This window comes from Cyanistes caeruleus, chromosome 7 (assembly GCF_971803275.1).
Source record: "Cyanistes caeruleus chromosome 7, bCyaCae1.hap1.1, whole genome shotgun sequence".
Lineage (NCBI taxonomy): Eukaryota > Metazoa > Chordata > Aves > Passeriformes > Paridae > Cyanistes > Cyanistes caeruleus.
Genome location: NC_141707.1, coordinates 4489634 through 4512020, shown reverse-complemented (window position 1 = coordinate 4512020; position 22387 = coordinate 4489634). Strand labels below are relative to the sequence as shown.

Genomic DNA, 22387 nt, shown 5'->3' with positions numbered 1-22387 from the left:
CTGTACAGCTACAGGACTTTATAAAAATCAGAAATTACTACATCATATTGAACTGTTCCCATAATTCATTTTTTTCTATCCTAACCAAAGTTTTAGGCATGCTAGTGGACAAAATAGTAACTACAATAAAAGCTTCAGATTATCCTCATCCATACTCAGATAAAAACAGGATTTGTTTTGATCACTGCTCTCTCAGGAGGGAGAGCTACATCACATGTGAAAAGTGACACAGAATCTCAGAATGGTTTGGGCTGGAACAGACCTTAAAGCCCATCCTGTTCTACCCCTGCCATGGACAGGGGCCTTCCACTATCCCAGGTTGCTCCAAACCCTCTCCAGCCTGGCCTTTTGTCAGTCCAAGTCTCTATTTACCAAAGGCTGCTTTGAGGATTAGTTGTTGATAGGAAATGCCAGTTAAAAGGCCCTTCAGAGCCAGCCAATATCCAGCTTTACATTCCTTCAGAGCAAAAATGGGGGGGCAATGGACATACACAATGGTATTTTAGAAATATATGAGCATGAATATTTCTATTAAAGCAACACAAACAACACACTCCCGAGCTATTGAACCTCCTGAGGTAACACAACCCTGGAAATAAAGCTGAGCTGCAGCCGTGGCTGTGGGGGATATTCCCAACAGGAAGGGGAACGCGGTTCCCTCGGCTGGAGCAGCACCAGGCTCTGGTTGCTGACTGGCCACACAGGACACCACACTGCTCTCAAGGGTGAGGGGAGATGGGATCCTGTGTTTGCAAGCAGGCTTTCTGCTTCCAAATAGTTCAGGAAAATCACAAGAGCTGGTAACAAAAAATTTCAACTGCAGCTCTGAGAGAAACACTGGGACCTGAGTTGTGCATGGAGCCACAACACTTCCAGATACCAACACAGAGAACATTCTCAAAAGCCTCCTGCTTCTCACCACCTGCTTTTTCTGGAGGCACCGGCCAAGCAGAGAAAGCTCATATGACACCTCAAGCCTTCAGGAATTTTATGGTGTTTGTAGGGTCTTCCCAGAGAATATGCCCATGTAATGTATTTCTGAAGCTCTTGGGCCAAGTTTAGCTCAGTGTTGGATCTGACTCCTTACCAGGATGAAATAATGCCTTTTTTAAAAAGAAAAACCATCCAATATATTTGAGGATAAAACAACACTGCTAATGTTCATGAGGGCTGCTCAACCACAGCCAGCACTATATTTAAGGGACAATTTGGAACTGTGGCTACCATGAGATGAATTGAGCAAACCAGGTGAACCCACACCTCCCTCACGGAGATAAAGGCAGATATCCCCCTCCCAATCACATTTAGAAGCCACAGCTCATCACACTGGAGCAGTGAAGATGAAGGTTAAAGGCTGCAGCAAGCAAACACTAACCTTGCTGTGTAACACGTGGGGCTTGTGTACCAGATGTTCTAGATGGGCATCGCACCCTCCTTCTCACGTATTTGAGAAGCTCTTCCTCCCCCATAAGGTGCCCCAGCACTGTGCTTTTATTTGAAATCAAACCTAGACCAAGCTAAACATAAAAGAGGAAAACTTCCCTTACCAGAAGAGAGCTGTTTTCAGCCTTTTTTCCCCTCCCTTTTCTTCTTTTCACAAATGAGGTGCAGCAATGGTGAAGATACAAGAGCAGAGAATGGACATCCACAGCTAAAGCTTTGTCATGCGCTGACCTGTGGCTCGCTGGCAACCCCGTGGCAGGCAGCCAGTGGTGAGCCAGCACCAGCTATTCATCAGGAGAAGGCTCAGATAAAGCAGGGCTGCCCAGCAGGTATCCCGGCGAATGCATTCCGGGAGCCCCTGCGCGGGGCATCCCGCCATTAAAAAGCCAGGAGATGCCTCGACAAATTCCCCCGGGGCCCTTTGGGAAGGCTGACACGGAATTTGCCGGCCAGAATTTTAGTGATCCACTCCACGCCTCTGCTCCAGAAGCCCAAGATGAATAGGGAGCTCTGGTGAACTTTGAAGCCTGCGGGTCAAAGTTCTCTCTCATTATCCCCAACCATTTTCTATCGGCGGAGCTCCTCGGCATCCCAAGGGACGGGAAGGTTTGAGGCTCTTGAAAAAACCTGACATGACCAAGTCAGGAAACAGTAGGGTGCTTATGTACGTATGTTTTTCTTCCCCCGTTTTCCTCTCCCCTCACTTTCTTGAAAAGAAAGAAACGAGAGGGATTTCTCTATTGTGTCCAACACCAAGCTGGTGGCACCAGGAGTGGCTGATGTAGCTGGCACAATGCGGCGCTCATTTCAGCACGCTGCCCTGCCAAACAGGCCTGACCCTCCCAGGGACACCTCCTCTGCAAGGAAGGGCCTCTTTGGATTTTCCCCTCCCCACCCCAAAACCTTTCATTCTGTAGGCAATGTTTTCGAGGAGGATGTCAGGGCTGGATTCTGCAGTACCTATTTTCTATGTTAAACCCACTGCTTGGTGCCTGAGCCGCCACCGAACGCATCTGGCAGAGACAACTGATCCAACTTGTGGCCAAACCTCGAGCAATATTGAACACAATGCTCACTAACAGCCACTAAACAGTGTAATTGCTCCTTCCAACACAAGATCTTTCGCTCTGACTCAAACCACGGGCTGGACAGACCAAATCATCTCCTAAATTTCCTTTTTCTGCCACCACTAGAGGCCAGCTGCCCACCTTTCACTGCAATTAAAAATGCACTCCAGAATTAAAAGGGCAACATTTTGATAAGCTAAAATGACCTAGACATTTGAAACAATCTAAATCTGGTAAAAGCCAGGCTTTACACAAGTTTACAAAACTGATTTTAGATGGCTAACAAAAGCTCTTCACTGCTGCTTAATGGAAAAGTTGGTAGGAATAAGGCTCTGATTTTTCAAAACAATGTAAGAAATTATCCCAGACAGCAATGCAAGCACAGCATTAAAAATCATCACTTTGGCTTAGTTGTGAAAAAAAAAGGAACAAAAAATTACTAATAAACAAAACCAGCAAAACCAAAACACGGTATTCTGTTTGGGGGAAGAACCTCTCAGCTGGAAATCCCCAAAAAGAAATTGTCCCATTCCTGCCAAGGAAGTTTAGTACAAAGTGTACTGGGAGTGAGACTGACTGAAATATCTGTGGTTCCCTCACGAACCCCTCCGACCCACGCAAGGAGGAAACAGAGACACCCAGCCCAGCACCTTCTTGGGGTGGGGGGGCACGGTGGGGGACAGAGGGAAACAATTACAGGCTGGTAATTACTTCTTCTTTAAATGGATTCTCTCTAATCTCCGATGGATTTACCTCTAATCTCAAAGTAATTACGTGTAACCTCAATGGATTCTTACTCTGGGGGCGACGCCGCAGCTCCGGGGAGCCTGAGGAGGAGAAGTTTCTCCATTGTCTGCCAGAGCAATGAAAACCTCACACGTGCACAGCCCTGCCAGGAACAATAGAACATTTTCCAGCAGCCAGGAAGGGACCAGGGCACACACAAGAGCCTCCTCCTTGCTTGATGACCAGCACAATCTAAGGCAGACTCAGGTGGCAGCTCCATGGGGGCACGCAGTATCTCTGCTCCCCTTCTGGGAGCAATACCAATACACAAATTTGGGTATTTCAGGGCTGCTTCACGGCAGAATTAGTCAAATTTAGAGGCACTAAAAGTGACCAAATTGGGCAGAAAGATGTGAACCACATCACACAAAGGAGCAGTGAAAACCCTGCTCCAGAACACGGGGGCTGAGGGACGAGGTTTCTGATGGGAAGCAGCAATGCCTTGAAGCTACTTGTCATCTAATTTACCACATAATTTTTAAGAGACATGGACATCACATCAGAAACCAGAGCAAAGCATCATTATGGCAGGACCTGAGACTATAAAATCTTGTGTCAAGGCAGAGAAAAAGTGCTATTATCCCACAGACAGGGAACAGCAAGCGGGGCCAGACATGGATGTGGCACTTGGAGGTGTGGGTTTAGTGCTGGGCTATAGCTGGGCTTGATGATCTTAGAATGCTTTCCAGCCTAAATGATTCTAGGGTTCCATCTCCTCAGACACCACCCCATTTAAGCAGAAGCTTCCTGCCAGTTTCAGGTGCAGGTCTATAAACCCCAGAATTTATAGAAAATGCATCAAAACCTTGATTTTCACTCCTTAATGTAAAAGTGCCCAGGAGCTCCAGATGCCACCAGCAGGCTTAGAAACAATTGGCCCTAAAAATATTACAAGTGGCAACCCTCTGGTTTGCATACATGGGATGATGCTAAAATACAAGATCAGATATTACATAAAGCCAGATATATATATATATATATATATGTGTGTGTGTGTGTGTAGATAGATATTTCTATATATCTATATATCTCATCTCTATCTCATCTATATCTATACCTCATATATAAATATATCTGTATGTATAGATATATATATTACCCTTGAGTTATTTATTTAACCTTGGTGAGGATCGCACCATGATTCCTGGGGTGGGCTACTCCTGAGTGGGATCTCTGTGCTCCTTCCACCCCCAAATCCACACTAGGAATTGTGCCACACACTCTTAGGGGCAGACAGCATCCTTGGGACAGGGATAGATGCCTCAACATAGAAAAGTTGTATGGAACATATTTTAATGGCTAAGCCATTTCCAGAAAGCTGCTCAGAATTACTCCTGAATAAACCACAAGCCCTGCACACTGACAGAGACGTCTCCTCACTCTTTACTACCTCTAGGAAATTTTTTCTTGTAAAATGTTTGTTTCTTAACCCTGGGATCAACAACAAATCCATAAAAGAAATTAGCAGGAAAAAAAAAGCCTTTAAAAGTTCCAGCAGCCTCTTGGGATGCAAGGAAGCCCCAGTCCCAGTGGATTCAGAGAAGTGGAGTGCACTCAGACTTGCAGCAGGGAGTTTTATTTCAGGTGATGATTCTTTGAGAGGGAGGGGAATGAAGAAAGAAGCTCCCCCACCACAGTGGTCTCACCAAAGGCACACTTGGCACTGCTTTGCAGGGCTGAGCATTCCAGAGCAGGGAGTACTCACGTGCAGGCTGGGATGGTAGGTCAGCACGCCGTTGTCACACAGTGTCACGTATTTCTTCTTCCACTCCTTGTTCAGGGACTTGCCACTCCGCTTTAGCAGCATCCCCTGGTGGGGGGAGAGAGAGAGAAAAGGTCAAACCCTTTTTCTTCTGAAAACTTTTGCCCTCCAGACAACACCCAACTGCCCAAGACACAGAGAAAAAGAAGAGTAATTGCCAGTATTTTGAGAGAGGTTTTCTCCTGCGAGTTAAGCTCCTCATTCTGCCTCTCCCACAATGCACATTCCCTCCACTGGCTTTGTCCAATGGGTAGAAAAACCTCCTTTTTCATTGAATTCCACACCTCAGGAAAGCACATTTTAGTGTGACCCACATAGATTCCTATCTGATGAAGACACCATGCTCTGCATTTCCTTACCCTCTAAAACAAATGATGAGCCCCAGGTTGAGGGAGGGTCCTGCTTGTGTGGCCTCCCTCCAGCGTGCTCCTAGGGCTTCCTTGCCCACAGAAGAGCACACATCTGTGTTCTCATTCCCCCTGCACAAAGGTGACACCACCATGGAAGCCACTTTGGCTACTGATTCCAGCAAAAGAAACCCCAATCCCAGGCAAGAGTAGCAAAAGAAAACCAGAGCAAATACAAAGTGTTTCAAGTAAATCCTGGATTAATTTAATGACAGAGAGGTGACTGGAAAGGAGAGGAGCTGGGCCAAGTGAATCACCTTTCCACCATATTCAGTCAGGGATGAATGCCAACAATCACAGAATCCCAGAATGGTTTGGGTTGGAAGGGGCATTAAAATGCACCCAGTTCCAACCCCCTGCCATGGGCAGGGACACCTTCCACTGTCCCAGGTTACTCCAAGCCCTGTCTAACCTGTCCTGGAACACTGCCAGGGATGGGGCAGCCACAGCTTCTCATCAACAGCAAAGATTAAAAGTCATCATTGTGTTCCAACAGACAAACAGACAGGAACTGCTACCTGTTCTCAGCTGCAAAACAGAATTTCACTTTGAAAAATAAAATACCACAAGCTCTAGAACACTCAAGGCAATAAATGAAGAATGCACTTCCTTAGGAAATATTAATTTCCAAACCCCAGCCAGTAGGCAGTTCCTAATGGGTCCAGACAATATTATGGCTGTGCAAAGCCTTACTGGAATGTCCAGGGGAGATCCTATGGACAGTACCTACCACAGGGACACACTGGTGTCACAGATCAAGCTCTGACAAAGTGGACACGCATCCATTTCAATAAATGACAACCAGGAATCCACCCCACACAAACTTCAGCTCCCTAATCCCTATAAAGCAAGTTTTTCCCTTCTCACTGTACAAGGCAATTAAAATAAAGGGAAAACAGAACATAGAAAGATGTCCTACCAAGCACAGTGCTTCCAACTCCTATGGAGTTGTTCTTGTTAAAAGTGGTTTAAACCTTGAAAATAAGTTCCACTGTTTATTTTCCCATTAAACCTGCAGCTTTATGAAGTGACCCAATCCCAAAGCCAGGAGGGGACATGGGTCAGCTCTACTCAAGTAGAAATCCTGCTCCTGGCCACACAGCTGGAACAGAACTTCAGAGGAGAACCTTTCCCAAATCCAACCCCCTCCACGGATGGGACCGTGAAGAAAAGCTCATGCTGGACACCTGAATAGCACAGTGATCCAAGCTCCCAACTTTCTGCCTGTCTGGGGGTCACATGTCTGTATTTTTTTGTGCTGCTCCTTGCTAGAACTCAAACTTTTTCAAGGAGAATGGGGCTTCTGAAACGCCTCCTCACAAAAGCTCCTGCTCATCCCAATTACCGCCTGCCAGCGCTTGGAGACGTTGTTTTCTTCTATTAAAAAATGAAAGCTTATTTCTGCCTTTGACTCTCCTGTTTGTCTATAGGAGGTGATCTGTCTCTTCACCTTTCCCATCTTTCATACCTCACCTGCAGCACAGCGCTAGAGTTTAGGGGGACCCAATTCTAGTTAGTGCTGTGCCGTGGGGATCAAAAATTACTGTTTCCTTGCACTGGTTTGTTCTTCAGACCTTCTAATGGGGAAAAAGCAGTAAGGATCACAATGGTGATTTTTTTTTTTCCCTCTGCCTTTTTTTTTTTTTTTTTCAGCTTTTACTGGCTTCAAAACCAGTAAAATGTATATATTTCATAACCTTTTAACTGCCCCTTTGCTATAGAGAAAACATGTCATTACTTACATAATTTTAAATTCATGACAATTATAATCTCAATAAATAGTAAAAGTCTACCATGGTCGTGATTTTTACTGCTTACTTCTGTTACTATCTAAGTATGAATTATGACATTCTAGTTTTGGATCTAAATAAAGAAAATTATTCAAAATGAGGTTTTACCATGTTTTTAAAGCAGAACTCTGTGCTTTGATGTAAAAAAAACCAAACAAAAACCAACCTGCCCATCTCAGAACTGAATACAGATGATGGACCTATTTCTGCCTAACTAACAAACCTGACTTCCCAATCCATTTTCTTCAGGCATTCCTTCAGCAAACAGAATCATTTTCACATTATGTGATAATTAAAAGTATCTTGAAGTACCTGGAGAGCAAACTGCTCTGAATACAAGGAGCTAACTTAAAGTGCTATAAAGCAAAGCAGCCCATACAAACCACAGTTTTTATTCCCAAGGCCACCACTTTGTAGTAATTTTATACAATGGTCTGAAGAAATGGTCTTAGAATCAGAGTTTAGATCAGTTATAAATGCACCTTAATGTTAGCTACACTTAAGAATAATAAATGGCCCAGAAATGACAGGAAATGTTACTTAAAAGAAAATAAAAAATAGAGCCCCTTGCTTCAGTCCCATTATGGCTACATTGGGGTCACATCAGATGCTGTGCCAGGGAAATGAGATCCAGGGGTTCCCACTGACCCCTGGTACCTCCAAGGCAATTCAGAGGCAGCTTGGGCACATCCCCAGTCACTGCCAAACAGGTCCCCATGTACACACAGCACACTGGAAAAATCCCATCGAGTCCCCAAGCTATGGAGTAAGCGACTGAGTCATCTTCTATTCCAAATACCATTTTTTTTGGTCTAAACAATCCCTGTCTCAAATCACTATGAGTTGGGCAGTGCTATTTTCCTGAATTTGTATGAAATCTTTAACTTCTTACAGCCCTCCATGGGTAGTTGGGTGCAGCTGACCCAAAGCCTCCAGACTCAACAATAAGAATTTAACACCTCCAATTTCTACACAAACCGAGAACTTCACACCTCAAATTGCCTTTTTTTTTTACCACCTTCCCTCCAAAACTGCAACTCTGTGTTGTTTATGGGAGGAATGGTGAGTGCTCCAGCTTGTGGTTTTAAGGAGTTGGAGGAAAAAGGCTCCAAGTGGAGTGCACGGAGCTCAGTCCCTGGGTTTTGCTGGAGGATCCACGGAGCGAACGGAGCCGGCTCTCCATTAGTAATGTGTGTGCTACGTCTACTCCCAGGAGGTCATTGCAAGCCAAAAGCAATGTTAAGTGTACAAGCTTTAAATAACTTACAAAGTTAATGTAATGAATGCAAGTGTGATCTGAAATCCATCACTCAGTGGCTTGCTGTAGCCTCAAGCTGTGATAAAACACCACTCATAAATTTATATTAAAACTCTGTTCGATAGCAATTATTTACCAACAAAGATTTATTGATTGCATTTGCTGTTAGGGACTGGGGCCCTAACTGAGTCAATCAGCTTAGGCTGCTGAGCTCCAGGGCACCTGGGGAAGTTACAGACTGCCAGCAGGCTCTGCAATCCCAACATTACCGTGGGAGCAGGAGCAGCTAATGAAAAGCCGCCAGCCTCGGATTGATTGGAGCTAAGGTGGAAAAAAACCAACACAGCCAGCACCAGTCAAGGGAGCAGGGCATGTAATACAGCCAGTTCATCTGAATACACTGCAACCAGCAAAATCTGCCTGCTCCACGTGCCTTCCATGAGCTTGCCTGCTTTAAATAACAACTCAGTGGTGAAACAATAATCAATCTGTTCTATAGAAATATTTTAGGTTTTAAATAGCAAATTATCAGCATTTCAAAAAATGACCCCTTGAAGATGCTAATGGTGCATTGAAGATGCTGGCAGGTGAGAAGCCTTAAAAATGGTCTTTGAAGTCAGCAGAGCCAAGATTGGACCTTATGGAAAAGGAAATATGGTACCTACAAGGCAGGGGTTGGAATCAGATAAACTTCAGTATCCTATCCAACCCAAACCATTCCATGATTCCACTTTGGTTTCTATTTTCTTTCAGAAACTTACCCCACTGCCAAGGCTGAGGCAGGAACTTCTGCCAGCCTTTTGTTTCTTCCCCTCCCTAATTTTTAGCTGACCCCATATTGTTTCCCTGATGCTGTTCAGACAGAATGAAACAGGTTATCTCACACTTCATCATTAACAACATAAATTCCTCATTTTCCACCCAGCTCTGTAGTTCCCACAGCCATGATTAGCAGCTAGCACTGCTAGGAATTTTCTACAGCTCCTGTGCATCCTGTTCAGAAAAAACAACAACTCTCAGTCATGAAAAACCTCCTCCTTCAAACAACTCCAAAGGCAGCCAACTCAGGATCTCAAACTAATTGTTACATACAAATTCTGGTCAATAAAACACCCACTTCCTGTAAATTTATTAATCTGGAGAGCAAATGCTGATGAAATCCCCAAGATTCAATGGCCAGCCAACTCTGTGCAGCCTGTCCAACAGCACTGGGACCACCTGATAATAAACAAGAGATTAATTCTTCAGTGATAAATTTTTGCTTCCACAAGATTTAGTTGTAACAGGTTTCTGGTGTTTAAGTCCATTCCAGCATATGGCAGACACCAGCTCAGTTTTACCTCCAAACAATACTTGCAGGCCAAAGGAAGTCGCTGGTAATGATGGAATCATTGATCCATAGTCAGAGAATCCCAGAATGGTTTGGGTTGGAAAGGACCCTAAAGCTCACCTCATTCCATCCCCTATCATGGGCAGGGACACTTTCCACTAGCCCAGGTTGTTCTCTCTAAACCTAAAATCCTCTGGGGAATAAACTGTTGAAGATTCCCAGTGTAGTGTGAATCCTTCCATAAAAATGTAACTTGTTTTTTCAACTCCCCAGACTTTTTTCCCCCAGGAATTTAATGGAATGCTGCTTCGTCTTCTGGTCAAGGAGACATAAAGCTGGTTTAAGTTTTAACACCTGGAGACCTGTGGCAAATTTCCCTCACCTTTTTGATAGCTGAAGGGTGCTTATAAAAAAGAGAGGGACTTTGGATACAGACCTGGAGGGACAGGACAAGGGGAATGGATTCCCACTGCCAGAGGGAAACTGGAATAGATGGGAAATTGGGAAGGAATTGCTCCCTAGGAGGGTGGGCAGGCCCTGGCACACTCCTCAGTGTGAGGGTGGCACAGGGTGCCAGGATAAGCTGTGGTTGCCCTTGGATCCCTGGCAGTGCCCAAGGCCAGGCTGGACAGGGCTTGGAGCAGCCTGGGATAGTGGGAGGTGTCACTGCCCCTGGCAGGGGGTGGGATGAAATGAGGTTTAAAGCCCCTTCCAGCCCAAATAATTTTGGGATTGTATGACCTCTTATAGTAGCAAAGCACAACTGGGGACTAACTGGGAACCACAAAACAAACGAAAAAAAGGGCTACAAGAGCCTGGAGTGGCTCTGTAGAGTTCTGAGAACAGGAGAGCTCAAACCTTCTCCAAGTTCAGTATCTAACAATAACATTGCAATAAAAAAACCCCTAAAACCCTGTATGTTCTTACCACAGTTGTGCACATGGAAAACCCCTCCCACCTCCCTTAAAAACTGGCACAGCAGCAGCAGCAGAGTTTTGCTACAAAGATGCTCCCACATTGCAGAAACCATTCAAATCTATGTTCTGTGCCTTTAGGAGAAAAGGGAATCAGAACATTGCACCAAATTCTCTTCTAGCATTTCCCAAACACGAGGCAGTGACTGTGCAGCAATTACTCCATGAATGGTTACCTAATGCTGGGGCTGATCAGCCACGATTTCCATTTGAAGACAAAGAACAGAGAGGATCTAACACCTGACTTGAGGAGTAGAAGATAATGGCTTTGCTTAAACTTGAAGGACAATCAAACTGCAACTCGTTATTTGCCAAGCTCTCTGCACACAAGCTACGAAAGAAAATTAGAAAGATGTACTGAAAAAAAAAAAGCCAGTGCTGATTAAGCAAGTCTTACAGTTCATCACAGCACCAGCAATGAAGATTGCCACCTCCAGCAAAGGACAGCCACCAAATTCCTGCAAGGAGCAGCAGCACTACGGACAAAGTTAATGAGAAGAACAAACTTAGCGTTCGCTGTTAGTGCATCTTTATTTTTAATCCCAGAACCCCAGAATGGTCGGAAGGGAGCTTAAAGACCATCTCACTCCACCCCCTGTCATGGGCAGGGACAGCCTCTATGATCCCAGGCTGCTCCAAGCCCCATCCAACCTGGCCTTGATTACCAACTGCTCCAGTGTTTCAGCCTCTGGATCTCGCCAACAGAGCTGATGCTCAAGCTCCTCCAGCTGTTCTTGAGTTCTCCTTCAGTTGGCAGCTTTGGGACAGGGGCACTCTTCCCTTAGCCCTACTTTATGACTGTTTTTAAAATGGGACTTTATGAAGTTAACAGCACGTTCCAAAGTCTACAGTTAGAGGCACCACACATCCCTCCTGTGGAGCTGAACGTTCAAGTGTGTTATGAAATGCAATCAGGTATTTAGGGACTGGCACATCTTTCACTCTAGCCCCAGTTTACCTCTTGGACAGAGCACTGAGTAAACCACATTATTTTCCTGCCTTGCAGTAGTTTCTGCATCTGGTGCCTTCTAAGACTAGTTCTGCTTACTCTGGGCTGCTAAAGAAACAGGAAGAAAAAAGAATCCCAGCCCTTAATAATCTCCAGTGGCTGGCTTATTAACCCCTTGGCACTGGCAGCTGTGGTTGCCCTGACACCAGTGAAATGCACTTCGATGCAAATCATTACCTTGGGCAAAGGAAAAACAGCGCTGGGAAGCGGATCCGGTGCGAGCAAACACAACTGTGGGAAAGGCTCTGAGAGCGGGAACATTCAGGAATGGCTGAAGGGTCAGGCATGAAAAGGAAGCAACATAACATTGACTTCTCTCAAGAAACAAACAGTGTTGGGTGGCTGATGGAAAATAAGGAATCCTCATGGAGGCATTACCACTCCTAGGAAGAAGATCCGCTTTTCCTTCCAGGAGTGCTCCGTTCCCCGATCCCTGAAATTCTCTTTATCATATTTTATATAAAGTAGGGATTTGGCTGGGGGAGAAAAGCCATGAAAAGCTTAAAACCCAATTTTAACTTTCTCTCCTGACACTATAGTGTTTCCATAGAAACATCAGGAAGACCACTTAAGAGCAGCTTTTTTTTTTTGTAGCCATGTTTGGCACCATACCCCTCCCCTGGACAACCTATTATTTCACAAATGGATGCTTTCTGCAGCCCGTTCTGTGCAGGCTCCGATGGAGGGGGGAAAGAAAAAGAACCCTGGATCTTTAACCAGTTCCCTTGTGGTCCCCTCCCTTTTTTGTTGGTAATATTTCTGTCATTCTGCCGGGGCTATATGGTACAAAGGGTTACACTTTAATTGAGCTGTCAGCATCTCCAACAATCCTATAAAACTCCGATTATGCACGGCGGGGTTAGTGACACACTTGTTATTGTGGATGCCCTATTTGCTAAACCCGAGCCCCCCCCCCACAGGTCACCTCACCCAGGCGACCTTCCTGTCATTAGCCTCGTCTATTCCTACCTCACCGCTGTGAAAATCACACAAGGAAAGGCTTCAAAGCCCTTGCCAGGACTGAATTCGACCAGGAGCTAATCACCCACAAATCCAGCTCAAATGGCAATAATTGGCTAAACTGCTCACCTCTCCAGAGCTCAGCAGTAATTTGGGATAATAAAGAAAAGAATTATTCAGCTAACTGCCCTGAAATGTATGCTTTGTGACCGACACACTTCACATTTTAATAATGATGGACACAAAATCCAATTTAATACAGCATCGGCTGAATAACAAACCCAAGAATACTGGCAGGGGAAAAAAAAAAAGGTGTGTGTGTGTGTTCCTTTTTTTTTTCCTTAAACTGTGTTCCATGTTATTGTACAGAAAGAATTCACACTTCATGACTGGAAATTTTGGGACCAAAAAGGCCTTTGACAACCAACCTCAGAAACTCTGCTCCAGAATGGGATTTTTAAATTTATGTTAATTTGGTTTTTTTTTAATCAAAAAGAGCATCCTCCATGAAAAATAAATTTTTGCTGAACAGTTATACCTCTGGTCCTCAAACTTTTGTAGGGATAGGAGAATAAATATCCTGTTTGTTTTGTTGTTTTAATTCTGCAGTAGAAAGACACCTTTTTCATTATTCTAATAAACAATATTTGCCAATTGTTCCATTTTCTACTTTTACACCTCATCCTCTAGTCAAGGACCACCAGCATCAATGACCCCACTACAGAAGGGTCTGCCAGGACACACTGAGCTGGTTCAACATTGCAAAGATCACTGAAGCCCAGAATTGTTTGGCTTGGAAGGGACCTCAAACCTCATCTTGTGCCTGCCATGGCCAGTGACACCTTCCACTAGACCAGGGTGGGTGATCAGGGCCCATCAGGATGCTCCACCACGGATTCCACCCACACTCCGTGCTCCCTTTCCTCCAATCTCTCCTAAGGCCAGGACAAAGAAAGGAAAATAGATGAAATGGGCTTTCCTGGTGATGTTCCTGAGATGTCCAGCTCACTCAGAGGAATGGGAATGAAGGTGGTGATGGTCCTTCAGAGATGCACTTAATGTACGTTGGACACTGTCCTCTCATCATTACAGCAGAAAACAAATCAGGAACCTAACGAGGAAAAATTCCTTCCATACAGGATCCTAGAGTTCATAAAATCATGTTTCACATTCTCAAGAAAAGCTGCAAAAAATGTAAATTCCATCTTCAACATGAGGGAAATACTTTAAGACATGTAGAACATGCCAAGACACACAGGACAACTGCATGAAGAGACAGCTACAACCACATCCCTTTGCTACAATATGTGAGTAGTCATGGAGCTAAACAGCTGATAAAAATGATGATTTACCTACTGGTACAGCAGAGACACATCTCTTTCAACAGTCCTTTTCAAAGCATGCACAACTGTCTGCTCTTACTTCTTAGTGAATCGATCTGCACTTTATCACCTAAAAACAAAATCATTTTGGCTTCCGCTGGGAATACATAAAAACATTTATGAATTTTATGTAACATAAAAACCTGCAGGTAATTCACTCAAAAACCTTCTAGTCTTGGCCAAGGACCATGATTTGAGTCACAGTGGGAGAAGATTTTTTACAGGGTATAAAATTTTGCTCAAAAACCAACCCCACCACCTCCTCAGCCTGCTGGGGTGTCTGTGCAGGGTCAGGATTTGGACTGAATGATCCTCACGGGTCCCTTCCAGCTCAGAATATTCTGTGCTTTGATGATTCCTTTACACCAAGGCATCTCCACATCTCCAACACCTCTCTGAACCCAGGGAAAACCTATCCAAGGCCATTTCCCAGGATTTAAGGATACAACCTAAAACCAACTTTCAAGCACAGGTTTTTCACCCCATGTTCTTAAATTACAGCAAAAAGGCAAAATTACTGCTGTCAGAAGCAGAACTCACTCATTTTTACTACGGCAGTTGTTATAGAAATTAGAGTTAACAAAACATGAGACATTGCCAGTGCCAGTCATCTGAAAGAACTTTTTCTGAGAAATTATAAATCAATGCTTTTGATGAGGTTATTATTAGGATTCCTGAAGCAATAACCTGAGACACACCAAAATTTGTTTATTGTTATTTAATATCCTTCTTCTGAGAAGACAAGGCTGGTTTTGTCCTGGCTTGCCTTGCTTCATATACAACACTCACTCCTCTTCTCCCCCACTTCCCAAGCTTAACATTAATCACAGAGATTTCAAAAGAAAGGATTCTGCATATTGTGTCAGCAAGTTAAAAATAATAATATTGTTTTAATGTTAAAATCACTCCAGATACAATATTTCCCGTGTAGAATATTTCATGGCTCGTTTGCTTCAACAGATATTAAGCTTCAGTCAACAATTAACTACTGACACCTTTTTTCTGTTTATTTTTTTAAACCAAGAAGATTTAGCAGAAGAGCTAAAAGCACAGCTTGGATTTATTAGATGGATGCTAATTTGATGTCACCAGTTTAGTTCATTTCTATCAAGTGTCCATTCTCGTGAATGACAGGGTCACTCAACCCACATTTCAACCAAATTGAAATCCAGATTTGAGCACATATTTCAGCCCAAAAATTGCTGCAGAAGTGCACCAGCTTAAAAGACGATTTGAACTGTTAATTGTTTATCACTTACCACATGGGATCATTCCCAAACACAGCCATTACAGTGAATGTTTAAATGGAGTTTTGGATTCAGCACTTCTGGCTTTCTGCAAGGAACCCACTGGCACTGCCTTCAGCTTCATGGTGCTACCCCTGGGACAGAAACCCAACCATCCCAATTCCTGAATCCAAAGGCATTTCTATGGTGACAACAGCAAAACCAAGCTGTCATCAGGAGACTTCAGTAGACCTGTCTCCATCCAATCCCCAGCAGAGAGATGCAGAATCCTGGAATGCTTTGGGTTGGAAGGGACCTTAAACACCACCTACTGCAACCCTTCCAAGAGATGGAAATCCAAGCCATATTTTGCACTTCATGTGATATTTCCATCTATCAGAAGCCTCGAGAATCAGGAGGCAGATGACACATTTTTGGATCACTGGCTTGTACCCAAATGATGTCAGGAACACAATGTGACACCAGCCAGGGAGGTCTGGCCCCCAAGCCCAGAGCAGTACAATTAATAAGATGTTGTAATGAAGGCAGCAGTGACTAAATCCTCTTGGAAATCTCTGCTCCTAGAAAAAGCTGAGATATAATGCAGTGGTAAAGTGTGATGCACCACAAAGAGTGAAAGACCACATTCCACTCTGAGCATTCCTGGGAGGACATCTGAGAGATGTTCCTGGAAAAAAAATTTCCCTAATTTCCCCACATTTTCCCCTGCAAGGCCTTGAATTTCTTCATGTGAGATCTGAAAGGCAGAATACAGATTGCCCTGGGAATGTACTGCACTGGTCATTCAGCTTTTTAATTCTTTAGAATACTCAGCAGTGACAGCAGATAAGGCAGAGGCTGTTAGTATGTGCTGTCTGTTCATTCAGACTTACTCCTCTATTTATTAAGACTTATTAAAAGGAGTCACAGAATCCCAGTGTAGTTTGGGTTGGAAGGGAGCCCAAAGATCACCCAGTCCCAACCCCTGCCATGGGTATGGTCACCTTGCACTGTCCCAGGCTGCTCCAAGCCCCAGTGTCCAACCTGGCCTTGGACATTTCCATGGATCCAGGGACCTCCCCACCCTCCCAGGGAGCAATTCCTTCCCAATATCCCATCCAACGCTGCCCTCCTTCAGCTTAAGGAGTCAATCCATAACTTGTTAAAGCAGAAACTCAAAAGATGTTTCCACAAACAAAGATATTTATTCCTTCCCAAAATCATGTAAAGATACACACTTTATTTTCCTTTCAAGAGTGGTCTCACACACATGTTGATCCCTCAGTTTTAACCTCATTAAAATTTCAGAGGGAGACAACAAGAGCAGAAGCCTCTCCAGAGGCTACGATCGTTTTATGAGAGAGTATCCCAGACCCAAGTGGCTTGCAGGCAACACAGAAGAACACCATGTTCAGAAAAGGTAATTTATAAAGCTCATTTATGGATTTCTCTGTGCAGTTACTTGGCTGTAGACTAGGCAGGCTGTAAAATGTTGGAGACAATCACCCTCAAAAAAACCCCCAATATAATCCATTATTTATTAAGTGATCAGCCGTGGACAAGACGAAACAATAATTTTTAACCACCTTTCCCAACTTCCTATAGATAAAGAACATGTTTGTAAAGACAAAAAAAATAAAAATATATAAATATATATAAATAAAAATGCAAGGTACCCAGAGTGCAGCTAATGGGATTTGACGCTGGCTTTAATTTTAATGAAGAAAGTTGCCAGTAGCAACAAAACTGTCAGCAGCAGCCAAGCACCATTAATAAAGACCCAGACAACATTAGTGGCACGGCAACAGTACAAAAGGTTCCCCCCGGTTCATGCTGTGCTAAATTGGCTGCCCAATTTTTCTTAAGTGTCCATACTATTTAGAAGACAATTTATTAATTTTTGTCATCCATTGTCACTTGACAGGCCATCATTTTGCATCCTGAATTTGAGATGAAAACTAATTGGAAAGACTGGCAGTATTTATGAGGGGTATTATTTGTCAATTATGGCTGCTGATGATCCTGGGTCCTACCAACTTTAACACCCCGTGCTCGGGTGTCATCAGCAGGACCTTTTTTTTTTGGTCATTTCCATGTTAGTTCTAGGAAAGTGACAAAAAGCAATGATAAAATCAATTCAGCAAACTCGTTAAGGAAGAGGGGCCCATCAATCCCTGCTCTGAAATCACTGGAGTGGGGGGAAAAAAAAGCACTGGTGTGGCCTGGGGAATCACAGCTTCCCAGGACACCTTCCAGGGGAAAAGCCCAATCTCTTTGTTCCCTACAATCAGGACAAATTTTCAAATAAGTCATAACTGAAATTAACCCTGCAGATTTACCCAGGCTACCTGAAAGGGAAGGTTTTACTCTTTTCTCACTGCCCTTAAACTGCTTCCCTGCAAGTCTGAATGCCTCAGAAGCTCTCAAATTCCTAAAATGCAGGGAGTCACAGAATCACAGAATATTCTGAGCTGGAAGGGACCCACAAGGATCATCAAGTCCAGCTCTTTCATTCCAACTTTATTTGCACTGATAACTCTCACCCAGCCTTTCAGAAACATTCTCCTACTTCCCATCTTCACAGACTTCAAACAATGATACAAAACATCCCAGGAAATCCCCAGTGTTAAAACAGCAATGAAAGTGAGGCTACAGCACCCATCTCAAGCCTTTTCTGCTTCCACCACCTGTGGTGGAGCCCAAGGTGAAGCAGCTGTGCCCTGCAGCCCATGGGGTTCATGGTGGGGCTGGGATCTACCTGAATCCCACAGAAAACCCCACACCAGAGCAGGGAGATGCACAAGGGAACCATTGGGAAGCTCGTGCTGGAGCAGTTCCTGGCAGGACATGTGGCCCCATGGACAGAGGGACCCACACTGGGACAGTTCCTGAAGGACTGACCCCATGGACAGAGGGACCCACAGTGGTCAGTTCCTGAAGGACTGACCCCATGGAAATGGACCCACACTGGTCAGTTCCTGAAGGACTGACCCCATGGATAAAGGGACCCACACTGGTCAGTTCCTGAAGGACTGACCCCATGGATAGAGGGACCCACACTGGGACAGTTCCTGAAGGACTGACCCCATGGATAAAGGGACCCACACTGGTCAGTTCCTGAAGGACTGACCCCATGGACAGAGGGACCCACAGTGGAGCAGTTCCTGAAGAACTGACCCCATGGATAAAGGGACCCACACTGGTCAGTTCCTGAAGGACTGACCCCATGGAAATGGACCCACACTGGTCAGTTCCTGAAGGACTGACCCCATGGACAGAGGGACCCACACTGGTCAGTTCCTGAAGGACTGACCCCATGGAAATGGACCCACACTGGTCAGTTCCTGAAGGACTGACCCCATGGAAATGGACCCACACTGGTCAGTTCCTGAAGGACTGACCCCATGGAAATGGACCCACACTGGTCAGTTCCTGAAGGACTGACCCCATGGAAATGGACCCACACTGGTCAGTTCCTGAAGGACTGACCCCATGGAAATGGACCCACACTGGTCAGTTCCTGAAGGACTGACCCCATGGACAGAGGGACCCACACTGGTCAGTTCCTGAAGGACTGACCCCATGGATAAAGGGACCCACACTGGTCAGTTCCTGAAGGACTGACCCCACGGACAGAGGGACCCACACTGGGACAGTTCCTGAAGGACTGACCCCATGGATAGAGGGACCCACACTGGTCAGTTCCTGAAGGACTGACCCCATGGATAGAGGGACCCACACTGGGACAGTTCCTGAAGGACTGACCCCATGGATAGAGGGACCCACACTGGGACAGTTCCTGAAGGACTGACACCATGGAAATGGACCCACACTGGGACAGTTCCTGAAGGACTGACCCCATGGAAATGGACCCACACTGGGACAGTTCCTGAAGGACTGACCCCATGGAAATGGACCCACACTGGGACAGTTCCTGAAGGACTGACCCCATGGATAGGGGGAGCAGATGGTGAAGGATCTCTCCCTACCCTTATCCCAATCTATGGGCCTATTTCCTAAGTTTTGGAAGGCTACAAAATCCTATTCATTTCTTTCTTCCTTAACTCTCTATTTAGCATCAATAAATCTTAGTATCAATTAAAGTATGGATACTCTTTAACTTGTCCTATAATATACTCCACTTGCTTCTGAAGATCTGAACACTTGAAGATCACAGCTAAAACCTGATTTAAACATTCCTTTAGGTACAAAGCACATCATTTCCTTTACCAAAGGCAACTAAAAAGCCTGAAACTGAGTTGATCTACTATACCAAGTTTTCTCTAATATCTATAGCAAAATGGGCATTAAGAAAAAAAAAGTGCATTTTCAAAAGAAAAACTTGAAACTACTACATTAACATATATTTATTAGTCTCTGTATAAATGATAGGTTTTTTTACATCTCTATTTGCAATAGACTGTTGATTAAATAAAAAATCCAAAATAAAAATCTAAACAAGAAGAATTTTCTTCTATCATAAAACCAAACATGTGAACACGAGACCAACCCAGCTGAATCCATCCCATTTATCCTCACATGTTTTCCAGATGACACTGCCAGCTTTGCTTTAAAAAAAAAATTGTTCAGGGATAGAATTTCCCCATCTCTTACATTTCAGAGGAAAATTCAGAGCAAAAGCTTTTTCCTTCCACTGTTCCACAGAATTAAAAATAATGTGCATTTAGTTACCCTTCTGCATGAGGTAACACCATCCAAGGTTGATGTTCATCTGCAATATAAATCCTCAACCTGGAAAACATTTTGGTGCAGTTCTTACATCAGGGGTGATAATTATGTTCTTTCCTTCCACTGTGTTCATGCTTGGTTTCTCTCACTTACAGAACACACAACTGAGTGTCTCCTCAGGGGATGAGGAGGCTCTTTGCTCCCTCTGGTTCACCTCCAGTGGCAAGATGCAAACTCAAAACTCTGAGCCACCTCCAAAGGTGGAGATTTCACAGCCCCTTTAGAGATTTGCTCCAATACTTGCTCCTGGTGGGAAAGAACACATTTCTGCAGCCCTAACTGGAATTTCTCCTGTCTCAAACATGCCACAGGCAAATTTCCTCCACCCTTCCTATCAATTAGCAGTGAGGTACACGAGGATTTGCTTTCCTGTGCTGGGATGAGATGCACATCCTGCACAACTGAGGGGCTTCACAAACCACAAGCATCCCAGCACAGCAGCTGCAGGGCTCTACAACCCACTAGGCCAAGCTGTTATCCCAAACTGGAACAGCTTCACTCTGCCATCAGCAATGTCTTCTAGGCATTTGCACTGTGCCATCTTAAATGGAGCTTAACTCATATGTTACTAATCCAGCTTACAGGGAGATCCTAGAAAGGGGTAGGTGTACCCATGGAAGCTCAAATCCCAAAAGAGTTGCAGTCAAACTAAAAATGTATATTGCTGCTGAAATGCCAAAGAAAGAGGAAAACTTTACCAGTCTATTAAAGAGACCACAGAAGAATAATGCTTTATGTATTTTCAAAAAGACAATACATAAAGCCTTTCTTTAAAAAACTCAAGCCTTTCTTGCATTGAGAGATTTGAGTTACATTTCCTAGTGCTGACACTCAGATTAAGGAGAACCAGTGCTCATTCGAAGCCTGGAGTCAATACAGTGATGCAAGAGTCTTCATCTCCAATTCAAAAACTCCAGATGAAGGGAAAAGCCACAGACTTGCTCCTGAGCTTGTTCTCCTCCAGGAGGTAACCTGTCTACAAACCCATCCCAGAGACACCAGCCTACTGTAAACACAGGAGGAAAGCTCCTCTCCCCTGGTGCATCCGTGAAAGGACACGGCTTTGATGGAGGAGAAATCTGACATCCGAGTCCCCTTCATCCATCTACAGGGGCAGGGACTCGACACCTTTTACAATCCTGATGCTTTTAAGACAGGTGGCTGAAGTTTCTCCCCTCCTGCAAGCAAACCAGTTCAACCCACAACATAAGGGTGATAAGGCCACCAAAAGAAAACAGAGCAAAATCTAATTTATTTTCCCGGTATTGTCGAGGTGAATCGCATGGCAGAAATTAAGGGTCCTTTGTCAGCGTCCCAACTTCCTGGAGAAATGCCCCATTTCTGTGGCTAAATCCACCTTTTTAAACTCTTTGTTGCAAAGTGTCAGTGGCGGATCAGCGCCGGGCAGGGTGACGAACGCACAGAAGCCGGGCGGGAGCTATCAGGACTCCGATCTGGAGCTCACCTACACGTTAACTCCTACTGCTAATTCATCATCCCACCACGACAGCCGGGCTGATTGGGATCCTGGCAGGACAATACGGGGCCCTGCTGACCACCAAAGCCCAGCCCAGGGGAGGAGGGGCTGACGGGCACGGGATGGAGAAGGCCTGAGATAAGTGCTGGCTGTCAGCGCAAGGACAAAGAAGGGCAGGCCCTGGGGAGAGAAAGGAGATAAAAAAAAATCTCGACAACTGCTTTATCTGATGAGGGTTATGGCTAATTAATTATAAACTCAATTACCTAACCCTTACTTCAGCAGTCTCTATTCATTAAGAGATAAAACCTGACTGACTGCTACCTTTCCCTTGCACGCCCGCACGCACAGCACGCCGGCTTTGGGTTTGCACGCTTTGCCCCACAATCTCTTAAAAAAGATCTCCAAAAGATTTCGTCCCTGTCAACTTTGTGCTGGTGGGATGGAAGATTCCTCCTTTCTTTCCCCCCTGCCACCCAAGGCACCCTCTGTGGCGCCATGGGAGGGCCAGGCCTCCATGCTGTGCATTGGCATTTAAAAGCAAACCCCCAGCATTAAACAATGGGCATTAGGGACATCAAAGCCTCCTTGTCACACCAACTCGCTGCCTCCCGGGGCTTCTGATCTGCTTCACATTTTCCCAATTGAGCTTTTCATTCTGGGTGCTGAAAGTTTGGTGGTGCAGCTCAGTGGTGTCAACTGGATGGTATTCTTCCAAAGTTTGAAGGCTGCCAAGAAAATGAGAACGACGAACTCTAAAACCCCTC

General features: G+C 44.7%; 1 protein-coding gene across 13 annotated transcripts in view; it reads right to left on the bottom strand.

Moving 5' to 3' along the window:
• AGAP1 (ArfGAP with GTPase domain, ankyrin repeat and PH domain 1) overlaps positions 1-22387 on the bottom strand; it is a 301042-nt gene that overhangs the window by 110353 nt on the left and 168302 nt on the right. For all 13 annotated transcript variants that reach the window (XM_023930576.2, XM_086898932.1, XM_023930573.2 and 10 more), the window contains one exon: positions 5002-5106. In XM_023930576.2, the coding sequence (XP_023786344.1) occupies positions 5002-5106 (105 nt within the window). The remainder of the gene's footprint in view (positions 1-5001; positions 5107-22387) is intronic.